Below are 20,038 nucleotides of genomic sequence, written 5' to 3'. Positions count from 1 at the left end.
GAGTTGGAAACAGCTGTTATGCTGTAAAAGGATGCAAAAGAATATGTATTTGGCTTCAAGACAAATCATCTAGGTGAGAGCCAGTGAATGGAATGACAAAGAGGTGTATTTCTTGAGATTTGCTACAAAAGGCGTAATTATAATCACCCAAACTTAGCACTTTGTCTGATAGAGTGAAATGTCAAGATATTTCAATATGTTTCAGTGCATGCATTCGGCAAATTCATATGAGCATAAATAGAGGCACAAAAAATATCAAATCAAACAAGTAAAGTGCGCTATATTTTATGTACTTTCACTGCATTGTGGGCCAATAAGTGAAGTCTAACTTTAGCTCGCGGGATGGACGGCTACAAATTGCCTGTCACGGTGTGCAAGCACTAGTGAGATTAAAAGTAATCGCTACTGTCTAACCTAACTAACAGCGCACAGTATTTCATAACGAAACAGAATATACAAGCGCCTGTATGCGACCAAAACAAGGAGAAATACTGCATGATATTTACTACTTGCGCAGTTTTCTCTCACGGTATCATCAGTAACTCTGGAATGGCGCGGCAGAAGGCGCTTCGAGCGGGAGATGGGCCGCGTATGCGCTTAGCCCCCGGCAGAACAATGCCTCGAACGAAATCAAGATATCAGTACAAAACAATCTTCTCCCTCTTCCTACCTCCTCCCCCTCCCTTTTTGCTCATCTGTTCCTACAAGCGCTTCTTTTCTTTTTGCCGTTATCTGGCGCCCAGGGCGCCCTTCTTTTTAATTTTTTATTACATTTGGACCTCTGCACATCGAGTGGCGAGGCAAAGAGCGCAAGGGAGTTAAATCAAGGCAAACATGGTTCTCGCTGCAAAATAAAAATAAAATAAAATGGACGTGCTAGGAGAGTCTGGATCCCACGCCACAGCGCCTCCTCCATCGGCCGTCTGCTCCCTTCCTTCGGGCTAAACCCATCTCCCCGTGCCTGATGAAACCAGCCAGAGCACTCGTCTTACCGCGGCGCTTTTCTTTGCGGCAGTTCAATTCGTTTGTGCTTTATCTGTACCCTCCTCTACAACTCTTTCTCTCTTTATACTATCTCACCGGACGAAGAAATAGTACAAAGCAATGAGTATAACCGACAGCGGCCGAGAAAGGATCCCAGGCCGCTAGACGAGGTAGGCTGCCCCGCACAACGACTAAGTTATGCGGCGAAAAGATTGCCGCGGGCGATTTCTATTGGAACACGCTCGGGCTAGCCTCCGTCTTAACGTCTTTACGCGTTTCGTTGTGTTTGGCGCGGTGGCGGTGTAAAAAAAAAACCGAAACGATGTTTTTCAGCTTGCGCTGTTGAACGTGCCGATAAAAATTGAACAGTTGAGCTGGCGGGCGTCTTTCCAGGAAGACAAGAGCTTTTGAAAGCAGAGAAGACGGAAGAGGCGGCCCTCAGGAAAAATCCCGGAAAAAGTGTGGAACGTGTAAACAACTCAGTGGGCTGAAATTTTAAACGGTGTGGGCAGCGCCACGTCAAGAATGCGGATTGTGTTTCGCTTCTTTTCAAAACATTATCTTTTTGTACTTTTTTAGCCCGAGCCAAATGTTTGTTTTGCATTAGGAGGCCTACCAACATTGAATAGGACCTAATACTGACGGTTCCGCACAAATTAACGTAACGGTATCAAAATCTAAAAAACAAGCACCGTAAGGAACAGCCACCTCTAAATGTGAAGTAAAACAAGTCGCAACGCCTCACTGTCGGCATTGTAAAAAAAATGGCTGACGATATAAAGCTCACTTGCTTAGTGATAATAAAACGAAAAAAAAAATGAACAGATCGCTGATGATTGCTATTCACTTATCTTATGATTATAATAAATAAACTGAACGAGATAATAGAGTCGAAAGTGATACTTTTACGCTAGGGGATAATTTTACCGTTAATAATGCTTACAAAACATCTACATCTGCAGCTTCTTTTAGTCGAGATTGAAGTGTGTCCAATACCAATGATTGCTTCAGGAGAGCCATCTTTAAGCTAAAAGCACGGTTTCTAAAATCTTCCTGCAAACTTGCGAATTTCCTCAAATTTATCTTTGTCCATGACTGCTGATAGGTACCAAAAGCGCGCACATATTCCAGTTGATATCTAACACAAATTTTTTTGCAGCATCTTTTCACTAGCTGGCAATACGAATCTTTTTGTTATGAATGTAGTGTATTCTTGTTTAGGTATTTATACTGTTATGAGTGGGATCGAAAGTTTTTGTGTAGCAAATAGCTTTGCAGTTTTGGTCTAGGCTTCATCAGGTTTCTGTACCAACTATTTAGTGCAAAAATGCTTTGCTCGATACTTGTATCTGTAATACTGATGCAATCACAGTGAGGCCTTCTGGAGAAATCTACGTAGTTTTCTCAAATACGCATGGTATTTAAAATCAAGGTGGCGCGCTGTGCGCTAATTCTGAATTTCGCTTACGGCTAGCCCAAAGTATGGGCTAATTATCAAAAAAATTGCGACCAGCACAGAGGTTCAATGGAGAGCACAAAATGCATTGCTCTTAGCCTCCATATAGCGAGAGCAAACCAATACAAGGGAAGCAAAGGAGCTTGCGTAGCATTTTGCTTCTCGTCTTTTTTTCGCGTCCTTTTCATCGTCTTACATTTACATCGCAGGACGCGCTCTTTCTTACGGCCTTTCGTGTGAGCTGAATTCATGAACTAATTAAGGATTGTTCACTCTCTAAGGTCAATTATTGCCACGCTGAACCGAGCAAGTCCACGAAATGCGAGAAGCTGTCAAAAGGTAACAACGCCACAATGGACGTCTTTTTCGTCAATATTTTGGTTTGAATGTCTCTCATATTTCTTAAATATAACTGTGTCCAAGTATTGCAGCAAGTACAGCAATGATGCGTCTGTGTTGCGTGCGGTTTGGTATTTTTTTAGCAAAAGGACTTTCATAATACTTTCTATTATTTGGTCAAATGATTAGGGCAATCCGCAAGGTGGAGTAGATTTCTAATAAGAGATTTAATCTCCTCCACCTAGGGGGATTCTCCTAAACATTTGACCAACGCTGTTCCCATTTCGAGTTATAAATCAATTCGTTCTCGCCCTACCATTAGCTAGCCGTACCGATTAGATCAGTTGTATAGAGCGATAGCTGCGGTGATTTGGTGGTTCCGGGCTCTAACCCCGGCCCAGGATGAATTTTTCTTTAACTACAAAGTTTATGTGAGAGCTGTTTAGCTTTCCTCTGTAGCCAAATGGCAGCACCTGGGTGGATGCCAGTGTGCAACTAACTCCTTTATTAATTCCTATTATCTGCACCTCAAATGTCCCAAGAAGGGGGTATTAGTATTTGAAAGACAATCTAAAAAATTAAAAAGAGACTCGATGGCAGTCTTGAAATACACTGTAGTGGCGGAGAGCATTGGCAGGTCGTTTCAGCACCGAGCGCTACCGGCGCTACCGAAGAAAGAGTGAACGTGTGTGGAAGTGTGGTTGTCAGAAGAGTTCATACTAGAGCCCAGGACGGGCTCGGGCCAACCCGAAGGCCTGAATAAGGCCCGGCCCGTGGGCCTGGTTCGGGCCGGGGCTTGAAGTCACGGACCCCTACATAGAGGGGCTCCGTAGGGCATTTGATTCGATATTGACACGGCGAAGTGCACTTGGAGTGCCCTAGCAGCGGCAAGAACGAAATAGGGCCATGGTGTTGCTGAAAAATAAAAATTACTCAGTGCTTGTTTATTTATTTTTGGCGTCTGCTACAGTCACATGTTCCCCACAGGGAAAAAATATCAAGAAAAGTTTTTTTTATACTGTTCCCCGAGACATCTCGGAAATAAAAGAATCCCGAAGCCAAAATCTTTCCAGTGGGCTATTAATAAACCATTGCCAATAGTTTTTTGCTGACGGGTAATGAGAGAAAGCTCATTTGAAGACAGACTTGAATCACCGTTACTAACTGTGCAATATCTAAGTAACGTCGGACGCACACGCTTCGCCACGTTTAACGATAAAGGAGAAGTTAAAAAGAAAATATACAAAATCCAGCAGCGACGTACTGCACTAGAGCAGCGTTCATAATGGAGCTTCGTAAGAGCTGACTGATGGATCATTCGCACGAAGCGTTCGCGTGCTAAAGTACATAGCGCCCTTGACTATGCTGCTTCAACTATCAGCGAGCACACGCCGTCGGATCTACTAGAAGGCGCTCCGAACCTGCTTGGTTTTGCGTTACCACTAACGACAGGACATTTGAAGTCCCATAACAACAGATGGAGAAGGACCTTCATTCGATTGCTAGACGGGCTGCCGTATGCTCCAAGATAGTCGTTGACTGTTTGCCTTCGCCTCCTAAGAAGGCATCTCTAAAATAAACGCCATTGGAGAAGAGCTTATTAGCTTAGGACACTTCCGGTCTTCAACACATATTACGCAATAAACGGAAGATTTTATTACTTTTTCCCTTCATAGAAACGCACCCAGTCAGCCATGATTCACTTCGCAAAATCATGCTCATTAAAAAAAAAATAGAAATATCATTACTACGGCTCTGAACACTGTATAATAATTAGACACCGGGGCCATAAAAAATGTCAGATTAAAACTCCAGGCGTAACGCGAAGCTTACTGTACTTTGATGCTACTTTTTTCATTTGGTTCTCAGAAGTTCGGGGGTCCAAAGATAGCGTCACTGTTCAAAAAGCCATGCGGGCGAACCCGCCTTATGTTCTCATTTTTTTTAATATATATTTAGCAAACCAATTTTTCTACCGTTATTGCGATTTTCCCACCTTTGTCTGCTACTCCTTTAGATATGCTTCGGGAAATTACTTGCCACGGTGAACAATTTACCACGTGAACGAGCCGGGCCCGGACTCAGTAACATAATAAATTAGCGAGCCCGGCCCGGGCCCAGGGTTTGAGCCTCGGGTTCGAGCCGGTCTCGGGCCTCAGAATGCGGCCCGTGCAGTGCTCTAGTTCATACGGTTTTGTGATGTCCTGTGCGATTCGACAAGTGTCGAAGTCCAAAAACTGTTGAAATATCCGGTGACAGACTCTAAAAGGGTGCGAAAAAAGCGCAGTTTACATATTCAACATCCTGATTCACTGTTATTAAGGCAAGCTGAATATCTGGATCCTGAGACGTCGGGACAAGTGAACAAATGAGATGAAGTGAATTGCGCAATTCTGTCAAGACTGAAGAGATAACAGAAGGGCCCCAAATGAAATGTGTCTGCTTCGAGTCATCGATTTACGCTTTCACAAGTATGATGCGGTGGTAAACAATATTTCAAGCGAGGGACCTAAAGGTCCAAAACGCGTTCTTATTCTAAAATTTAAAAATTTTTCAGAGATAATGACACATGGAAACGACATACTGCACTATGAGCAATCTGTAGACAAACCAGTAGAAAGCAAGCGCAAGAGAAAATCAAGAAAGAATGGTTTCTTTTTGATCACTTCTAGAACGCTATTACTGATGCACGGTTAAACTAAACGATAGCAATCAGCGTTTTAAAACTACGCCTTAAATTGACGCTCAAGGATTTAACCTGTTCTCTGAAGTGACAGAGTGCCTTGAAGGGCCTAATTTTAAACTCGTTGGTAAGTGATCGCACCGATACGGTTGCTACAAGTGCCCAGCACTGCCGTTACTATCATACAAATGTGTGTCCATTTAAAAGAGTTTAGTTTAGTTTACTTTAGTTTAGTTTATAGGGTTTAACGTCCCAAAGCGATTCAGCCTATCAGAGACGCCGTAGTGAAGGGCTCCGGAAATTTCGACCACCTGGGGTTCTTTAACGTGCACTGACATCGCACAGTACACAGGCCTCTAGAATTTCTCCTCCAAGGAAATTCTAGCCGCCGCGGCCGGGAACGAACCCGCGTCTTTTGGGTCAGCAGCCGTGCACCATAACCACTGAGCCACCGCAGTGGCAGTCCATTTAAAAAGAAAACAAAAGAACCACTTTTGTTAAAATCTAATACCTTTCGCAACACCTTAGCACGCGCTGGTTTTCAGCCCACTTAAACATCCAAACCCACTTTGCAGTTACCTGCGGTGTTTAAAATCCTGTCCAAGAATAAACATAGAAGAAGAATGAAGTGCGACTGAATGTGAAATGAGCCGAAAGCATTCTGCACTTTCTTAACGAATCAGTTTATGCTTTTGAGACAGAGGTGGGTGCACTTTACAGCTTTGCAACCGCTTTGATCACGTGCAGGCGCCCAGCGACTAACGATGGTCTTATAATCTCCTTTTCTGCTGGCAGCGTTAAGGCGTACTCTGGTGTTTTGCTTGTATCGCCACTCGGCCATAGCGTAGCGTAACTGCTTCTTCATTATAGAGGGTGCTCATGTATGCATGGCGTAACTTTTATGCTCTGGAAGGTGATAAGAAGCAATTAAAAGCTAGCGAGCAGTTAATAATTAAAACTTGCCATGAACACTTTACCGAATGGCTGCTTCTGACGGCTAGTTAAAACAGCGGATAAGGAAACAAGAAAGAATGACAAACAACGAGGCGGAACCATTTCCTGCTAAGAAAAACAAAAAAGCCTGCATTAAAATGCGCCTTCAGTTCTGCGGTAATCTGGAAAGCGAGGTTAAGGCCCTGTTGCGACGCAGGTGTACCGGCGCTGCGCACAGCACATGCACGCAACAATCGCTTCGAGTATGCCTTGCCGGACAAGCGATACAGGAGCGTTTAGCTGTGCTTGAAGGTTAATTTCAACGTAAAAAATTTTAGCGCTAACTCTCTTGAACAATTGTCGTTAGCCGAGAAGAAACCCAAATGATTTAGAAAGATGTTAAACGATAATTTCGAAATTTTTCACTACATTGCTTAACGATCCCTAGCGATTTAAAAATCATGGTTCTGTTTTTGCACACTATAACATTATAACACAGTATAACACAGTATAAAAGTATAAAAAGCTACTTCAGAGTTAGATCGCAATTTGAGTTCGCCTATATACTACAGGTAAGTGCGATGATATGCAACAGACCGCCGAAATACAACCCTATTATCACCTTGTCACCACCTAGAAACCACTAAGAGCTCACAATTTGAGAAGGCCGCAACGACTCACGAGAACGCTTTAGGTTATGGGTCTTCTCCTTCCCCACAAAGCGCACTGAAATCAGCGTAAGCGGCCGGCCGTTTTCGCGCACCTATTTCCACCGCCCGTTTCCTGCGAGCACTCCGCTCCCAAACAGCGGCGCCCCGCGAAACGACAGCGCAAATGCGAACATTGCGGCTGCGCGTTGAACGGTGCCGACAACAAGCTTCTCCAGCCCTCTTCCTGCAAATGGACGGACCCGGCGCGCGAATCGGGGCTCGCGAAAAAGGAAAAAAAAAAGGCAGAAAAAAAAAGCAAAGGCGCGCGAGCTTGCGCTCGTCGGCGGGCGGCCGTCGGCCGGGACGCGGCGGTCGAGGAGGCAGACGGGCGCGTCGCATTGTTTGCTGTCGGAAGCGCGCAGTCACGTTAAAGAGCGGACACGATGCAGTCGACGACGCTGACTGATGGCCTGCCAAAAACGTGCCCCGCGTGGACGGCACGTAGGTCTCGTTGGCCGGCGTTAATGCTCACTCGGCTTCAGCGTCGGTGGTGCTGCTGCTGCCGCGGCCGGCCGCCGATTCTCTTCTTTGGCTGCCGAGCTCACGTAGTAGTCGTGGTGTAGTGGGGGAGGCAGTCGGCCACGGAGCTCATCTCCCACACCTCCTCCCCCAACCCGCTATATGGGGCCCCTTTTAAGCATCAGCTCATTCCTAGCTTGCCTTGTCGTCTACCTCCTCTCCTGACGATCGGTCCTGGGGCTCCAAGCGGAAATTGCTTCTGCCTTTCATTAAACGCGGTCGCCCATTAAACATCGGGACGCCGGCCGGAGCTGGACACGCGGGAGCCCTACATTCTCCTCCTCCTCCTTATCCCTGACTGTTTTACTTCGTATGATCTGTTGCTTACTTCATTTCCATTATTTTTTCTCTATGCATTCATATATTTATTTGTCCACGAATGGAGGTGATGGTGCAGACAACTGGCTCCGGTTCTTTAGAAAAAGAGCCATAGCCAGTGGCGATAAGGCCTGTGCGGAGAAGCAACTCTGTTTCCTCTTTAGCGGACTGCATTTAAAGTCTCTCTCTCTATCGCACACAATCTCTTTCATTCTTTCTATTTTCATTTTCACCAATTAAAGGACACAAAGAGAAGTGAAGGAAGAAGATGGAAAGAGAACGAGAGAGCGGGCGTAGAGGTGGTTTGGGAGCCGCTTTTAGAAAAGAAGGGCTGATGTTTGACAGTCTGCCCGCCGCTTCTAAATATTAATGACGTCTCTCGGTGAGACACGCGTCGACAGAGATCGGTAAAAGCAGAACGAACTCAACAAAGTTACACACGTCAGTGCACGCAAAGTGGCCGCTGTGTTTTCCCCCCGAGTTTCAGTGTTTGCTCATTTTGTATCCCCGTAGCACTGACTCCCGCAACGCACCGGCAGTTTAATTTCGTCGTTCGTGCTTCCGAATATTCATGCGCTGCTTCCGCTTCCCGCTTGGCTCGTTTTCGTGTTTTCTTTTCCTTTCATTCCGTTCTTTTTTTTTTGCCAGCAAAACTTTTAGTAGTGTGCTTTTAACTCCTTAATGAAATGAATGGAATGCATGAGTAGCACATTTCTATTTTAAATTGGAGCAGAACAACATTGAGATGTCGCCTTCTCGAGCCCTTTCCTTAAAACCCGAGCGGCGATGTTCGAACTGCCACATTTGAAAACATTGCTGCAAATTAAGAAATAACAAACTTACGTGCATTCTAAATTGTACTGAAGGATATGTTACGCGGAACAAAGATGCATCAAAGGTGAATATGCTCAGCGGTAATAGTTATCTTGCGCAACACTCTTTGTGTTGTCACGTTCAGATGCCCAGCTGGCAAGCATCTTGATAGGCGGAGACCAATGCAGTAAAATTCATCGCGAAAACTTCCTCGACGTGGTACAAGAAAACGCGACAGGCAACTATTGTTTCATTGTTCACCATAAAGAAGCTTCAGCCGGAGGAGTCGGTTGTGAAGCATGCCATAGCAAAATGCCTTGAATGTCGCGATGTTCCGAATAGCAGGAAAGAAAGACTATTCTCTCTAAAAAAAAAAGAAAACAAAAGTAAGGTATAGAGAACAAAAACAGCCGCTGTCTGCAAGAAATAGTGCCCTGAAAAGCTCTCGGGTAATGTAATAACGGTTGCTCTTACGCGACAGGATGGAAGAAATTCCGACTTCGTTCGCCTGCCTGGGATTTCAATTTTCCTTCCTTATTTCCCATGCGCGCTGACGCGCCGAACAGTGCCGCGATGAAAAAGAAAACGGAATACATTCACGCCATTCTCTCTTTCATTGCTGCATTCAACCAGGGGAAAGATGATTGCGAGACAATGGACGGAGGGGCACCAAAACGGGAACAAAAGAAGACCGAAGCGGCGGGGCTACGCAAGCGTGAATCCTCTTTGGAGGCGCTCGTTGCTTTTTATTAGACAGCGAAAGATGCAGTGCCAGCAGCAACGGCAGAGGCAGCCACCGCGTTTCCACTGTAGCGTGGTGGGGGCGACACATAGACACACAGACAAAAACGATAAGGCCCCGCGCGTACTGTGTACACTCCGTCGCGTGGCGTACAGCGTAGTGCAGCGGGGAGACGGAAATAGCCCCGGCACAACGGACAGAGGCGGCTGTCTTCGGTTTCCTTGTCTCACAGCGCGCGCTCCAGCGACTTTCGGTTGCTCTTCGTGCGCGACCTCGCCTGTTTCTGGCGCGCAGGGGTGGAAGAAGATGGTTCGGATGGCTGGGGAAGCGCGGGAGCAAGGCTGGACGGGGACGCGGGGGTCGCAAAAACAAGGGCCCGTGACTGGCGGTGAACACCAGTAGAAAGGAAAAAAAAAATTGTAATAAACGAGTACAGAACTCGCGGCGTAGAGCACGAAAATATTTTCCTTGCTCTCTTAGCGTTTCAAGGTATGTGCAGCGGCATCCAGAGGGATGAGAGGGCTGAAGGCTGCCTTTAGGCGCTTTTGTTGACCCTGCTTTTTTTCCCTTGCGCGCCGCGGTTTGCTTGAATTCTCACACGGTTTGCTTCTTCGCCATTCTTTTTATCGCGGGGATTGTTCTCGGGCCTTTCGTCGTCTCTTGTCTACGCTAGAAGGGCCGTTTTTGGTCTCCGCTGTTTTGACTCCTCGCCCGACGGCGCCTCTTTCGGGCCGCTGCGTGCGATTCTATCTTCCGTTCCTTTCGCGGCGTTTCCAGCGTTTTGTTTCGTGTTTCTGTGACGCGTGTGCAGGCGCCGAACCCTGTCTCCATCTCTATTCCGGTTCCTCCCCTTGTTCTGGCGGCGGGAGGCATTGCTCGCCGCACGCGTTTGTTCCTTCGCCGCCGCCGCCGCCCTTGGCCCTGATAGAGCGGCGCTCTCCTATTCTGGTAGCTCTTTTTCACCCTCCGCCTTCTCCTCTCACCATCCGCCCCGTCAAGGGCCCGTGCGGCCCCTTGTCACGGGGAGAACGTATCACGAACGATATTTCAGCCCCCGCCTGGCAGGGGCGCGTCAAGCGATCGCCGGCGCCCTCCTGTCTGTCGGCTGTTAGCATCTCCCTTCCTTGTTGCGTCTTTCTTTCTTCTACCTTCTTTTTGTTTATCATCTCGGATGCCTTCTCTGCTCTGAACTGGGGTTCTGTTTTATAACGTCGCGATTGGCGGCTTGCATTTCTTGCGTTCATGCTGACAGCCTTTACTGCCCAGTGGAGTTTTCTCAAATTGCGGTCGTTGCGATGAAGGCTCGGCGTTGCCTCTCTCTAACATCAATAGTTGTTTGAGAAATTAGCACCCCGTGACACTGATGTAGATGTTTGATGCACTAGTACTCGTTTGTCTACACCTAATTGCAAAATATCCCAGCGCTTAACTGGCACCTGGGCTTTGTGCGGCACTTGTCTGGCATTTTGCGGCTATATTTTCGTCAGTGCAGAGAAATCCAAACTTACTGGGCGTGACCTGCAGAATCTTTTTCTATTCTTCTGGCAGCTCAACTTCCGAATCGAACTTCTGAATGCGGTCTACATAGAATGATTTCATCTAGTTTAAAATCGCGGACGGCTGTCAACCACTAAATACACGTGGAAATCGTATATTAGTTTCAAAAGAGAAATTTTGCTCGATCGTGGCCTGTACTGAACAGGTCTCAAGGCGACTTCTCAGTGCATCTATTTTCCTTTTTCTTTCTCCAGAGTTGTAAAGGAAATTTAGAAAAGTACGTTTCTTCTGCATTGGCAAAACAGCAAATTTGCGAAAATGTATATGCAATATTTCATTCATATACGCTGATTGAAATCCCAAATACATTACATCACAGCCCGCTCCATAAACCAAAAAATACATTACTGCCCGATGTTGCACAGGCCTACCAGCGTATTCTGGAGGTACACAGACTTTTCTTGCAGTTGCAACGGCACGTCGCATTGAAATCAATGAAATTATAGTTTTGCACAGATACTCGTTAACAGGGCCAAGTTCAAGTGTGCACACTTTTATCAAGTGTTCAACGCCGTGCATCTTTTGCACAGCCTTCCACAGATTTTAACCGGTTAGGTCCTAAAACAATATTACGTAGCTAACCTTCGTAAAACCACCCACTTTTTTTTTTTTGAACATCCAAAAGCACTATCGGCAGGACTCTCATGAGCAGCAGAATTTTTTCAATGCCTGTTGAGAGCATTTCAACCATTTAATTGCAAATATCTTGATTCCATATTGCACCCGGGATACGACGCCGCGCGCTGCTAGCCGTTCAATACGCATGTACCCGCAAAATTTCTCCAGCATGACCCACAAGAGAAGAAACCGTCGCGTCTCAGTCATCGTCTTCTGGAGAGGCGCCAACTTTTCTCGGAGGAGAAAATTGCCGCTATTCGAACGTGTACGAATACACCGAAACAGGCTATTATCGATATCCTATACTGCGTTAACGACACAAGCGCCATCGATTTCTCGTGAGCTTTGCGAGCCGCCATAGGTAACTTGTGTTTGCGAACGCTATCTGATATTCCTTTTATTTATTGCGCGCATACGTATAAGTTTTGAAAACGTGAAGAGTTGGTGGTGGTAGTTTTGATTATTCGTTATGGTTTTTTTGCTCTGACATATTTCCTTACGCCGATTGTTTGGTGTGACACAGTTCGCCAAAGAAGGCGGGAACGATCAGCGATAACAGCAGAAGGTTTTTTTCCGGCCGGATGTGAATCACTGCTGGGCCTGCCTTTCTTGAAAACATTTCGTAATGAATAGTTCTGTTTCGATTGTTGTTGCTGGCCACGTCGCGCATTTTCATTCAGGACTGGAGAAATTGGTAGTCTTCCATTTCTTGCCGCCGCTGCTCAAGATTTTCTTGAGATGTTGAAGTTACAAGAGCAAATACCAATCACTTGTTACATTTTATTCGTGCGATTTTCTCGCCCCAATCAAATGAGCGAAGAGACCACCTTATTTTTTAAAGTGTCGCAAAAGCATCTAGGCATAACAATTTCTATAATATTGCCGTTCTGTCGGTTACCTTCGGTGCATTCCACAATGCCCTGAAATATTACGTTTTCCGTTCAGGCAATGGCTTTGTTTCCCATTCACGAATGAAAAACCTTGCGCTCCTTTCTTTTTTTTAGGCTACATCGTTCAAAATTACACACATTTTTATGAAATTGTCTGAAATTCTGCGCCCTAACGGGTTGCCTTGTATTCTCCAGCATGGAATTTTGTTCTGAAATTTGAGGCGTCAGACTTCATATCATATGTAGTTTGGCTCACTCTCTTACTGTAGATGTGGAAACGTTCCCTTAAAAAAAGTGTGTGTGTGTGTGTGTGTGTGTGTGTGTGTGTGTGTGTGTGTGTGTGTGTGTGTGTGTGTGTGTGTGTGTGTGTGTGTGTGTGTGTTGAGGGGGGAGGAGAGAGGGGGAGGTGCCTAATTGGGTTACAAATTCTTGTTCCCGCAGTTTCCAGAAATTAAATTTTTGACTGAATTCACTTTCTTTAAAACAGCCATTACCGACCACGATCCCCTCGGGCTCTGTGCAAGACAGCTCGTGAGCGTCGTCGCACAACGTCCAGCAAATTAGTTAATGCAGTTAGGCAGGACGTGAAAAAATGGAGATAACTGCAAGTGCATCCTTAAGAACAACAAAAAAAATATCATAGTATAGGGGAAGTTTCCTATAGTAAAAGTTTAGATAAATATAAATATTAAAAAGCGCGGCCTCTTAGGTGCTGCGACACCTAAATATAACCTCGTGGTCTGAAGTTGCGTCCGTGTGATTAAAATAGCGCTCTCTCCGGCTATATATTGCTCTTCTTAGACCCGCTCTTACACGAGAAGAAATAATGGCGCGGGAAACAAGTGGGCAAGTAATAATAAAAATGGGAATAATTGCCACGAAAAATAGCTGCAGAACGGAGACGTACGCCGTGTAGCGTTTAATCCCGTCATGAATATTACATACGCTGAGCCACCGCTGCTTCCGCGTGGCTGACAAAACAAAAAAAAAATAATAAAAATTGTTTCCTTTTCCCGGGTTTCTACGAGGGAGCTTAAGAGGAGAAGCGAAGGCATGTACCTCGTTATTCTAGAGGTGTACGTTTTCTAGTCCATGGCACAGTACCTTCACTTTTCTCTTATGTAAGCCAGCTTCTTTTTTCCTTCACTGCTTTCTGCTTTCAATCCTTTATATTCGCTATATTTCTGGAAAAGTTCTCTTGTTTCTTTTTTTCCTTTTTGTTTACGTGATGCTGTACTCTTTATGCCCGCCGGCATTAATAAACCGTCAGCGCAAGGGTCATTAAGTTTCGGAAGCCTTAATTACGAATTGGGGCAGCGGCTTCCTGAAATTAGCGGTTTTCTATATCCTGAGGAGGTTTAAGAAAGCTTCCTCGAAAAGAGGTAAAAAACTTAAAGAACTGTAACCTGCCCATGTCATTTATATTTCAGGTTTTTGTTATCTTTCCGCAGATTCAAGTGCAAGATGGTTATCCGTAGACCAAAGGTTTAGTACGCGCAATTTAAGCGCGCGCATTTCTGTTACACTCGTGTCCGCAACAAAAGTATTTTTGACTTGTGCGGGCACAAAGAGGGGCCCAATAAAGGATTCACTCAGCCAGTCATTTTACACAAACGCACACATGCAAGCACAACGGTAACGTTTTGCTGGTACTTGCTGATTGATAGTTTGCTTGAAATTTATTGTCAATCAATAAGTATTATTTCCTTTCGCTACCCCGGAGATTTCGTATAGTCCGCAAGGTGCTTTGAAATATTCGAATTATTTCCTGGGCTCAGACAGTATTAAGCGTCCTTTCAAACAAAACTTTTTGTTTCGCCATTTGCAAAACACCGGCATAATTTAGTGCTAAAGGACTCACCAGTTTGTGGGAAGCATGATGGTGAATTTGGGCGCACCGTAAACAAAAAATAAAGAAAATAAATATTGCGACCTTACAGATTCGAACCCGCGGCGGCGCAAACAGATCACCTTCGTTGACCACTGCACGAGAGCACTACGCTGTCTTCGCTTTCTTTTCTTTATTGCACTACGCTACGCTATCATCGCAGCCGATCACGTGTTATGTTAATGTGCAACATACTATTGCGCTACGCATTGCGCATCTTCTTCATCAACTAAGACTATTGTCAAACTAAATTCGCGCTTTGAGCTATGTGGCGGTAATGACAGACACATGTGCGCTGCATGTGTTGGCGCTGACAACATTGCTGCACAAACGCGGCACTGGATTATAAGCCGCAGGCGTACTACATTAGGTAAATTGGCACTGATGATGAAAAACTTGAATACGCGCATAACTAGTCCTCTTGGTCAGTGGACATCTCAATGAAGTTTTCAGGTACGTGGAGGTGGTGTACACCTGCAGAAAACTAATTTCGCACAATATTCTGTCCTTTGCAGTGCTAAACGGCCAACCATTTATTTTTTTTCAATGAAACATTTGCACCGCTTGAGGCCAAGCGAAGACTTCCTGTGTGCCTCAAGGTTTGCCTTCTGTAAACGTGTTTTAAGCCGAAGATTTTCTTTAAAACGGTATTGCTCGAACTTGATTCATTTGACAAATTTGTAATTTAATTCAACTTTTTGCGACTTTTCGTGTGTTTTATTTCCTAGACCTATAATTCCTCAAGTTTTATATTATCAGCTTGGCTTGAGACCCATAGCACAACTGCCTTACAAAGAAATACCCGCTCATTCGGTGCTTTTTTCCTCATTGGGCAGAGACCGGGAAATGTACCTTGAGTGTCAGCACCCGTCGAGCTAGTGCGCTCAGCAACTGAGATAAGTTTTGTCTAAGAGAGATTAGTAGACTTCGGAAGCGTGTCACCTTAGGTGTGTCAATTTAAATATTATAGTTAAAAATTTTGAGCGCTACTTCTAAAGTAACGCTGAATACGTGAGGCATGACTTAGGACTACGATTTTATCGTTAACTTAGTTTGGCGCACAGAAAGAAAAACTTCAACGCGAAACGCGCAGTCATTTTCGGCATGCATGTTTTCCTGTGACTATAACTCTGTTCGACTTATCTTTTCAGTTTTGTGGGAAAAGCAGACTGCAAGACTAAGACTAACGGAGAAAGAAATTGACTGAGAACAGCAGAGTTCAGCCCAAGTATCCGGCACCAAGCATCTCCGCCGTGTAAAATAAGCAGCCACGTTTACTTTCAGCAACCCAAAACCAAGCGTTCCCTAATTTTATTTACACAGCTTCCATTCGCGAGACATTCATCAGGCGGCATTAGGACCCACGGACGCGCCTCTCCGAACGGCGTTCTTTGCAGGCTGCTCACATGATTGATTGCAAATGGCGGCGGCTAATCTATTTTCGGGGCGGCGGCCGGCAGCGTCTTTAGCCGCTCTCCGGTTTCCCGTTTCGATACGCTCCGTCCGATTGTTGGCGGAACGTTCGATTCGCGCACTGCATTAGCGGGCTTAGTTACGCGCTATCTCTTCCTAGCGCTCTCTCCGCCTGCCCTCTTCACCGCATTCTCTAGCTCTTCTTTCTTCACACTCTTTTTTTACTCCGCCTGATTTGGTAGTCCCTTTTTACTTCCGTTTCACTCCCTTTTGCGATCCTTTGTAGCACCCACAGCTCTTGTTTCCTTTGCTAAACCGCTTCGTAAAGCTCGACCGATCCCCTGACGGCAGCAGCTGGTCCCCGCTAAATAACATTCCGTGCATTGGACTCGGTGCCCGGAAGGCGCAAGTCGCGGTGCCGCATTCTTCCTCCGCGCGCTTCGCTTCGGGGCCATTCAATTTCGTGACCCGACTGATGACGCTCTCATTGGCGGTACGCGCACAGGACTGCCGTCCGCACAAAAGTGCGATCGTAATCTGAAGCCTGCGGGAGCACAAATACCCTCGATCGGATCCCATTTGGGGAAGACATTTACAACACTCTTTCGAGATAAGGACCGCACTAGCTCGTTGTTTCCTGGCGCCCGCCCTTTGTCCCATTTCGGGAAACGACGCTTGGGTGTTTCGTTTTATTTTGTGCCTTTCTCATCTAAGTGCAGTACCGTAACATATATTTGAAATTTTAACGTGTCTGATATCGATTCTGAGTCATTTCTTTGTTTATGAACGCGTTCAGCAGGATGGGAACGTCACTAAATATCTCTTGTTAGGGAGAAGGTCCTGATCAGATGGACGAAAATATGTATTATGCGCACGACTATTAGAGCCGTTCGGTGGAATCTCGTAACGTTTTCATTAGAGTGGACGACGCTGTGATAGCGCCTATTGGGATTTTTACTTGCCACTATGTCGACATTGTATACCACAGTTAGGGAATACCAAGCTGTATTCGCTTCGTAAAATATGCATTCCTGCTTCGAATATTAATAACCTGATAAACAAAGGAAGAAAGTTTGTCTTCAATATTGGAGAATTCACTCGCCACGTTTTCTTCCACGTACAAAAAATTGTTTTATTGAACAAATCTGCACTTTGAATAAATGGCACGTATGTTTCCACTGTTTGAGTTGGATTAACGTGTGTGGAGTATGGAAGAATTTACTCTAGATTACATATCACGATTATTCCATTTTGAGGCCGCCAAAAAAAAGCGTATCTATTTACTCTATGCAATGTTTACTAATGACTCAACAAATTTTGACCCAGGGGTACAGAGGAAAAAATAAAACTATTTTTTTACATCTGCGCACTTATCTAGTACCCCTATCAAGTTAGAACAACACTTCAGAATTTGTCAGCAGCAATTCCCAAAACTGTAGTTACTTAAGCCGACCTGATCCGACTAGAAACAGCTGCTTTTCGGAGCAAACACAAGCATACTCTTGCGCTTTCACTTTTCATAACTGCATGATAACTAAATATGGTTATTGATTCATACGAATTTGCCGAGTGAAGTCTCTTCTACAAACACTGCGCAGAAAGTAAAAGCACAGGTGGTGTAATTTAATCTTTAAGTAAGCCACGATTCGAGACAAAGGGGAACAATAAATGCAAGCTTTTTTTTTATGGCGTGAGATGGAGTGCACCATATTTTTTCCTTATTACGCCACAGGCGAGCTCTCTTTGAAGTCGTTGTTCAGTTTTCTTATTCTTGAGGAATAACCAACAAAGCCTTCCCTGTTTGCATAAACATCACTCGTTGACCTCAATTCTATATATAAAATATAGGTAACCTCTTGCGAGCCTGTGTTTGGCGAAGAACCAATGAAACAAGCGTGCAAAGCTTGTATTAAAAATTATGCAGGTCTGGGAAAGAACATCACACAAAATATAAGCCCACGGTTAAATGCATAGCGCCATCAAAAAGTGCTGCCCCTCTGTATAAAAACAGAATAGGGAGTGCTTCACAATGTTCTTGCATGAAATAAATATGCATTTGTTTTTCCGATATCAGTTCACCGTAATTTTTGCAAGCTCTCCTTACGTGAGAAATTAAGAAACAGAAAAAGCAACGTAACTACTTGCGAACATGAGCAATCGCTTTTAACCTATCAACATGAAACAGGCAGAATAAATTTTTCAAATGCCTAATGGCTGTTAAACTTAAAAAAGTAAAAAAGATGACTTTATTGGACAGGTCCTTCAGGCATTGCACGGACAAGTACCAAACTAAATAAAATCATCTGCGGTCCGCTTTTTACTCATCCGGCCAGCGTAATCACTTGACTTGTGTGCGTGCTATTGACAGCGACGGCACAACAATAACACGCGCATGACAAAGAGAGCGCGCAAGCACAATACTACTGCCTCACCTATGATGCCCTCACTGGACCCGGCCGACACGTGTACGTGAAATAGAAGTCGCATCGCCGCCCCCGCCGCCAGCACTGTCCACGAGCAGAGAAACGACGTCGACATATCCAGCCGATCAGTTGGCGCGGGCGCTACGCGTCAAGGCGCCAACCACACGCTGACAGCGAGCAGAGCGCACAGGGCTGTCACTACGGAGCACGGTCTTCCGAGTGCCGCGACATCGAGAAGACAGCCGTCAACACCGATGACGGGGCAAGCTCTTCGCATCTGGTCATGGTAGCACGCAAAAATGCCACGTAGCGTCAGACTGTTTTCAGCCACCCAACTCCATGCACCTGATGCGCGGTGGCCCACTTTGCAAATGTCACTTGGTTGCTTTGTTTTTGGTTGCGATGCCAAAGTGCCTGGGACAGACAATCCGAATAGTCCACCCGCGAACGAGGATAACAGCCTGAGTTTCGACCGCTGGTAGTCCAGGGAGATCACAACGTTCCACCTCACCGTCACTCAACAATTCCTCAGAGAATCCTCATTGGTACGGAAAAGGGGTCAGGCTCACATCAATGCAATGCATCCGCCAGTTCCCTTTGAAGGGGACGGGCCCAATGGGAGCAAGTACACACGTAGCAGCACAGCGGTCCCACGCACAGTCGTTTTGAAAGCGCTCAGCTCCGGAGCGGAGCGGGAGTAGTGAACGCGGGTCCAGGAAGGGAGGATGAGGGAGAGGCTCAACTCCGACGCAGCGCCGGCGGTGCCAGTGCGGCACGGGCAGAGCAGTCACGCTCAAAGAGAGCGCCTCGGCGACGACGACCCGGAGCCAACTTTGCGGAGCGCGGGGCGCATCGCAAATCGGCGTGGCGTGGCGCGGCGGCTTCTTCGCGCAGGCGCCGCGGGTTCTCTGGACGAGTTCGACTCGGGCTGGGGCCTTTTAGCGCTCGCTCAAATGTTTGCGCCGCTGCCGCCTCCGCTGCTCCTGGGCCTCGCCGAGAGCAGCGCCGCCGAGTCCTGTGGTGGGAACCGAAAACCCGGTGCGCAGTGCGAGCCGCGTGCGCGGAGCGGCGTCGGTTGCCCGGGCAGCGCTGCTGCTTTGTCGATTGAAGTACCCGTCCCTGAGTTCTGGCACGCAGAGGGACACGGATTCCTCCACCACGCGTCATTGTATCCGGAACCTAAGGGGACAGCGAATATTAGACTCAGGTGCAGCTCCATAAGGGCACAGCAGAAGAGGAACGGTGCGTTTTCGAGGATGTTGATCAATTTTGTATGAGGAATCGTGAACTGATCTACTCCCATCTTTCCATGCGCTTTCTGTAGTGTAACGCAAAGCAGTGTAATGGAATGTTACTTTCGACGCCTCGTGGCGACGCTGAGGGATCAGCGTGGCCTTTAAAGACTGCAACTTTACCACCCAAACAAAGATATTCTCCTTCAAATGCAGCGCTTTGTGGTTGTAGCTGCATTATAAATAAAAGTGCCGTGGATCGCAGATCGGAAATAAGCGAAATGTACTTTGCAATGACGCTGCTGTTTTTGTGAGAACTTCATACGACGACTGCATTTGACAGAAAGTGACCTCTCTGACGTTTTAATGCACATATTTTCGCAGGAAGTAAACAAGGTTTGTCGGCCCAGATACCTAAACTAGAATGGAAATCATTCATACGAGGTTATTTAGTTATAGATTTGAAACCACCTTGAGACCACCGATGCTGCTGCCAGGATTGATTCTAATGTCCCAGAGG

The 20,038-nt window shown here is 46.0% G+C and overlaps 1 protein-coding gene across 2 annotated transcripts in view; it reads right to left on the bottom strand.

Annotated features, from left to right (window-relative positions):
• LOC149339222 (B-cell receptor CD22-like) overlaps positions 1 to 19,200 on the bottom strand; it is a 223,245-nt gene extending 204,045 nt beyond the window's left edge. For both annotated transcript variants that reach the window (XM_089547993.1, XM_089547994.1), the window contains exon 1: positions 18,296 to 19,200. In XM_089547993.1, the coding sequence (XP_089404119.1) occupies positions 18,296 to 18,401 (106 nt within the window). In that variant the 5' untranslated portion in view covers positions 18,402 to 19,200. The remainder of the gene's footprint in view (positions 1 to 18,295) is intronic.
• Between the last annotated feature and the right edge of the window lie 838 nt (positions 19,201 to 20,038).

The sequence above is a fragment of the Amblyomma mixtum genome, chromosome 6 (genome assembly GCF_055824585.1).
Source record: "Amblyomma mixtum isolate Tamu chromosome 6, ASM5582458v1, whole genome shotgun sequence".
Lineage (NCBI taxonomy): Eukaryota > Metazoa > Arthropoda > Arachnida > Ixodida > Ixodidae > Amblyomma > Amblyomma mixtum.
This window is presented reverse-complemented; position numbering and strand designations above follow the sequence as displayed.